This window comes from Lutjanus erythropterus, chromosome 15, assembly GCF_056507025.1.
Source record: "Lutjanus erythropterus isolate fLutEry1 chromosome 15, fLutEry1.hap2, whole genome shotgun sequence".
Taxonomy (NCBI): Eukaryota; Metazoa; Chordata; class Actinopteri; order Lutjaniformes; family Lutjanidae; genus Lutjanus; species Lutjanus erythropterus.
This window is the reverse complement of record NC_139331.1, coordinates 25196368-25203019: the sequence shown is the minus strand read 5'-3', so window position 1 is coordinate 25203019 and position 6652 is coordinate 25196368. Positions and strand designations below refer to the sequence as shown.

Sequence of the window (6652 nt, the reverse complement as noted above, 5' to 3'; positions counted from 1 at the left end):
TTCTTGTTTTATATCCCTTCATGTCTATTTTTATGATTTTATTCTCGTTTATAACCTTTTTATCGTTGCTTTATTCTTGCTTTTGTCCTTTCATTCATGTTTTTTCCCTTTTATTCTTGTTTTTAAGTAATTCTTTATAGTTTTCTATCCTGGTATTCTTGTTTTTTAAATATATGTGTTCTTTTGAGCTTCTGCTCTCTGACGGTTATGAAACACAATTTCGTTGCATGTCTAGAATGACAGCTTCAGCATCTTAGGTCTTGTGGTGGGTTGATGGTTTGAAAACGGTGACCTTCACTTGCTCAGTTCAAGTCCCCGGGGGTCAGCAGTAGCATCCAGGCTGCTGAGGTGCCCTTGAGCAACCTGAACAAGACATCAAATCACTAAGAGCCGCTGGGTTACTTGGACTGTTTCATAGCTGATCACATCCCAGCGGAGATGTGGAGACAGTTTGCCTTCAGGCTGTCAATAATCTGTTTTCTTCTGTCCTTTCTCTCTGTCTTATTTCTTTCTTCCTCTTCATGCTACGTTTTTTTTTTTCCCTCCATGCTTTCATTCTTGCTACGATGTTTAGGCTATTTTCTCGCTTCACCTTGAAAGAAAAAGCTCCCAGCCAGTGCCAGCCAGCCTGTCTCCCGCGCCGCAACAAACCCGAAGCCCGACTGTAACCACCCCCCAGCCTGCCAGGGAGGGAGGAGTCTACTCTCCTCCCGCAGAACTCGGTGTATAACACTCTGCAGCCAGCCACAATGTGTGTCAGAGGACTGTCTGTGCTCCCAAAGTAGATGACTGCTCCAAATCTCTATCTGTCTGTATTACTGAACTGCAAGAGACGAGAAAAATTGGTTCGCACATTATCATCACCATCCCGAGTCAGGACGAGGTGAGCATCCTCTCATTTTAGGGGTTAAAAATATACAATTGATGTTATTTTTAAAAATATTTTTCACACGTAACGTACTATCTGTTAGATTTGATTGTTGTCATTTGGTGTGTTTTTCTGTAAACATGCTGTTTTTGTGTCTCAGTCACGTTTTCTGGCGTGTTTAAGTGAGAGCTGGAGTCGATGCGTCGTTTTGCACACTTTGTGCGTCACGGTCACATTTTACGCACATTCTCCTGAGAGATTTGTGCGGTTTTTTAAACCCCAACAGAGGAGTGAGTGTGGAATCTAGTGGAGGAGACTGTCTGTGTGTGGGCTTTGACTCACAGCGCAGTTTTCAGGTGTGATAGAGGACAGTGAGGGGAATGAGGAGAGACGCTCTAAACTATCTTTTGTTCCTTCACAGGTTTTTGGATTGTTGGATAGAGAATGCCGGCGATCATAAGTAAAAACTCCGATTTGGAGTTTGACTCCTTACAACCGTGTTTCTACCCGGATGAGGACGACTTCTACTTCTGTGGTCCCGACTCTGCGCCACCGGGGGAGGACATCTGGAAGAAATTCGAGTTGTTGCCCACTCCGCCCCTCTCCCCGAGCCGAGCCGCGCTACCGGGGGAGCCACCGGCGGCTGCCTCCCCCGAAGCGGCGGACCCTCTGGGCTTCGGCTTGGGGGACCCTCTGGACTGGGCTTCGGAGCTGCTGCTCCTGCCCGAGGACGATATCTGGGGGGCGTCCGACGATGTGGACCTGTTCGGCTCCGCTTTGGATACTACTAACCCCAACAGCATCATTATCCAGGACTGTATGTGGAGCGGCTTCTCCGCCAGGGAAAAGCTGGAGCGGGTGGTCACGGAGAAACTCGGCAAGGCTATTTCCAGCGCCGCAGGAGGCGGCAGCAGGAGCGTGTGCGTCAAGGCGCCGGAGGTGGTGAGCCGCAGCTCGGTGTCAGAGTGCGTGGACCCCACGGTAGTCTTCCCTTTCCCGGTCCACAAGAAGAACGGCACCAGGGACACAACCGGGACTGTGAACACATCCACAAACCACGGGAGCGCTCACAGTGATTCCGGTAAGCTCCTGAAGACGCGTTCAAAGCCTTTCTTTCTGATTTTATTTGGAATTCTGGTGCCAAAGCCCCCACATTACTAAAATGTCATTATTTAGCAAATAATGTTCATGTTGTTATTATTATTATTATTATTATTATTATTATTATTATTATTATTATTATTATCATTATTATTATTATTAATGGACTGACTGGAGCTTGTTCATATGACTGGCCCAGAATCGGATTACCTCGTTACATTCCACGCACACACACTAACTCACACACTCATGAACACACACACACACACACACACACACACACACACACACACACTCTCACACACAGGAGTATAGTGACACAGTGAACGAGGTTTATGTAATCAGCGGGCTCTTCATCCGGCAGATGGCAGTAAAATGGGGAATTGTGCGCCTTCCTGAACTCAGTTGGCACCCGAGCCAAACAAAAAGACACCACACACACTCACGCACACTGAACTGACTGCCGAAGCCGGGGCAGGTTGAAGGAGGGGGAAGATGAAAAGGTGTTCAATAATGTGATGAGCTGATAAAGTGTCAGGTTCACGGTGCCGTGAATGCCTCCATTACGCGTGGATTAAAGGACAATTTGCGCGCAGTGGGTGAGAAATTGGCACTTGTTTTAGACTGTCTGTGAGGTCAGCTGATAACTGAAATTAGTCCCAAGAGTCAGGACAGGAGTTGGACTGTAACAGCACAAGGAAGGCTAACTAACCGACTGACACACTCCTGATTCCTTTCAGGTGAAATATAGGAAGTAATTTGTGTTTAGATTGGGAAATGAGTGCTGTTGTGTGTATTTAATCACACTAAGACTTCATCTCCCATCTATTATTGCCTGTGAGTTCCCTAAACAAACACTCACGAGTCCTTATCAGTGTGTTTTCGCTGTGAAACAGTAGTACAAAGGCCTCCAGCTTGGCACAGAGGGGCAGACTCAGCCAGCCTTTGCCAAACACCTCCTCCTCGGAAAAGAAAAGAGGACGGAGAGGAGGAGGGCCCTGCCTGGCTGCCTCTTTTTTTTTTTTTTTTTTTTTTTTTTTTTTTACGGGGGGTGACAGCTTTGAACAGGCGCTCCATCTCGACAGCTGTCTCCCTGGCGCCGCTCCAGCTCCGAGGCTTAAAAGGGGTGGTGATCCGATCGCCTGCCGCCCCACCATCCTGCGCGCAGCACCGCTCCAGTGCGCTTCCGCCACTCGCAGCGCTGAAGGCGCGTCCTTTATTGTGTTGCATTTGTGTTATGTGCTTTCTCATCAAAGAGACACTGACTTTGAAGGTTTATCTCTTTAGTTAGAGGCTTACACTGGAACAATCAGCTGTACAGATGTGAGAACATTTTATCTCTTGCTTAAGGCTCATATTTTATCTCCCCACGCAGAAACACGGTGCCTTTTCTTCTATTTATACCCCAATAAATGAGCTGTTGCCTTCTTAGAGTGAAACAGCTAAATCCCTGCTTCACATGTGGCAGAGCTGGCCACGCCCCCTCATCCACCCAGCTGTGCCCAGCTTTGTTTTGATGGCAGCGCCAGACACTGTGTGTGTTCAGTGTGTGTGTTGAGACAGCATCCTCCCGGTGTCTGAAGTGGGTTACTGTAAAGCTGTAAAATGCCACACTCTTCAGATACTCCTGAGCTGATAATGAGAGCCATTATCACAAAAAGGCATTTTAACTGGGCCTCATGATTGGCCGCTTCCTCTCATCTTCAAAAGGCGCCGAGCAGTGATAAGTCTCAGCTGCTCAGCTCAGGTATTAAAGATGATGAGCTCAGCTGGTGAGGAAAAGTAAGATTTTTTAACTTCTTCAGCAGAGGTCAGAAGTTAAAAGTAAAGTTCTTTAATGTGCCTGATAATAAAGTGAGGTTCTTAATGCGTTGCACACAGTCGGCGTGACCTGAGAGACTGAAGGCATCAGACTGAAACTGTCTCACCAGAGGAGATTAGCAGAAGTTTTGAAGGAGAAAAAGAAATCCAGCCTGTCTGCTCAGCGCTGAGACTGAACATGTCAACGCCTGCAGAGCAGATTAGCTGAGGAGTGACTGACACTAAGCATTAAGATGTTTCTGCTTATGCAAACAGCAGCGTTGAGCAACACTCTCACTCCCACACACACACACACACACACACACACACACACACACACTCTCTCTCTTGATCTCGCTCTCACATATACATACCTGTCACCTGCCAGTACACATAAATGACATAGTGAGAATGTTTGGTGTGTCAGAGCAGTTGAGTCATTCACATTCTGCTTTCTTTTCCCAGAAGAGGAAGATGATGAAGACGATGAAGAAGAGGAGGAAGGAGAAGAAGAGGAGGAAGAGGAGGACGAGGACGAGGACGAGGAGGAGGAGGAGGAGATCGACGTGGTTACAGTAGAGAAGAGGCGCTCCACAATCAACAACAAGGCATCATCACCCATGGCAACGGGCACCGTCACCATCTCTGTGCATCCCAAGAGCCAAGAGGCGAGAGGCGGTGCGTCGGCGGCCGGCGTGGTGAGTCGTTTCGTCAGCCGAGCTCCTCAGGAGCTCATCCTGAAGAGGAGCTCGGTCCACCAGCAGCAACACAACTATGCTGCCCCCTCGCCGTACGCCTCAGACGACGACCCTGCCCCGCCGCCAAAGAAGCAGAAGACATCAGACGCACCTCGGCCCCCCACCAGAACCATCTCCTCATCCTCCTCATCTTCCTCCTCGTCCTGCAGCTCCTTCACCAGCACGTCGGGGGCTCGCAGCAAGCGCAGCTCCAGCGGGGACAGCAGCCCGCGCGGCAGCTCCGACTCGGAGGACAGCGAGCGCCGACGCAACCACAACATCCTGGAGCGCCAGCGCCGCAACGACCTGCGCTCCAGCTTCCTGACACTGCGCGACCACGTGCCGGAGCTGGCGCACAACGAGAAGGCGGCGAAGGTGCTGATCCTGAAGAAGGCCACAGAGTACGTGAGCTCGCTGGAGACAGAGGAGATGAGGCTCCAGCAGGAGAAGGACAGGCTCCAGGCCCGCAGGCAGCAGCTGATGCGCAGGCTGGAGCAGGCGAGGACTCGCTAACAGACAACCACTACAACATGAAAACACTCACACAAACCCTGGACGAGCCCCCACTGCCTCTGAAACACACTTAAACACACACACACACACACATAGGTCTATACACTTAAGCACACACACATAGGCCTGCATATCAAACATCTCAGAGGACTTTTATACACACACCTGGAGGAAGAGGAGGGGTCGTTGCTGGAGGGATGCTCGGACTTTCACTGCCGCCACTTTTTTTGCACATTTGTTGACGTTAAGAATGTTTAGGGTTTACTTTTTCAATCCAGTCACATTGAGGAAAGATTAAAAAAAAGAGAAAAGAACGAGGAAGGAGCGAGGACACACCTTGTTTTTGGTCTTCCCTTCCTCTGGTTTTTATATCATTTCTATTTGTATCTTTGTTTTTTTGTTTGTTTTTGTACTCACTGTGACACCAGCCTGGAATCAGGTGATTCCCACAGGGATGGGAGGGGAGGGGGGGGGTGTCAGAGGGCACTTTGCTTGGAGAGTTCACGTACAAGAAAGCAGTGCACACTTAACTTTGCCTTCACCACTGCAAAAAAACTGAAGAGACTATGCTGACTGAGGCGTTCTGGGTCACATAAACAATGCCACTACAGGTTCTTCTCTTGTCTCACTCCTCTCTATATCACACTGGTGCTCAAACCAAGTCAGTGGATGTATAACTGTGCACCTTGCTAGCCGACACTTTTGTATATAACAATAGTGTACAGACAAAAATACACTCAGATCTGCCTTGTTTTGTAATACATTTTGTCCTTTGTTTTTTTTATACATGTCAGGAAGCTGCCAATAACTAGACTGGAAGTTTATATACCTTTAAAAGTACTGTAAGGCCTCGATTTTTGAGAGTCATGAAACTTTGTAATATAACAATATATTGTTTTTTTCTCCTCTTTTTCTTTGTATTGTACCATATTACTAATTCTACACACCTTTATGCTTTTAGTGTGAACCTGATACATACTAAATTTGATACTTATATTTTCGTATGAAAATGAGTTCTCAGTAGATATCACTTTATCTCGTCATTTTTTCTCCTCTTCTATATCAAATAATTCTTTTGTACAGCAAATGTGTTCTATCCTCATGTACCTGGCCTTTTTTTTTTCTTTCTTCCTCTTTTGTTTATATTTGTAACTATCGGGTGCATAGAACTGGGTAAACGGATATAAGATGTTTGTTTTTTTCACTTTTAAAATGTACATTTAGTGCTGCAACTGATAGCACTTTGAAATACCTCATTTTGAAAAATAAATAGACATCATAAAATCCTGACCTTCTTTTGCCTTTTGTGGATCTTTTAAAAGTGCAACATGTAGCAGTCGCCCGCACAAAAATGAGGTCCGGTAGTATTCGAGATTAGCTGCGGACGAGATTCGGGTCCGGTGATCGCACACGCACACAGAAGTGAAAACATTGTAAACTGATAATAACGACCGACCAAAACTGCTGCACTGTAAGTTGATCAGCTGTTTATAACTGTCAGATGTCTGTGAATGTAAAGCTAAGCCTGTTATCTTAAAAACAAAAGCCCACTGCTCCAAAAATACACACTGCAGTTGGAGTTCAGTGACAGCGTGCCAAACTCCATTATCATCATCACTCAACTTAACCGTTA

General features: G+C 47.0%; 1 protein-coding gene across 1 annotated transcript; it reads left to right on the top strand.

The window, feature by feature from the left end:
- Window positions 1–557: 557 nt before the first annotated feature.
- Window positions 558–6309, top strand: mycn (MYCN proto-oncogene, bHLH transcription factor). The gene is made up of 3 exons (XM_084737458.1): window positions 558–883; window positions 1290–1949; window positions 4235–6309. Exons 2-3 carry the CDS (start codon window positions 1313–1315, stop codon window positions 5017–5019), a joined length of 1422 nt encoding a protein of 473 aa, XP_084593584.1. The 5' UTR covers window positions 558–883; window positions 1290–1312; the 3' UTR covers window positions 5020–6309.
- Window positions 6310–6652: the final 343 nt, after the last annotated feature.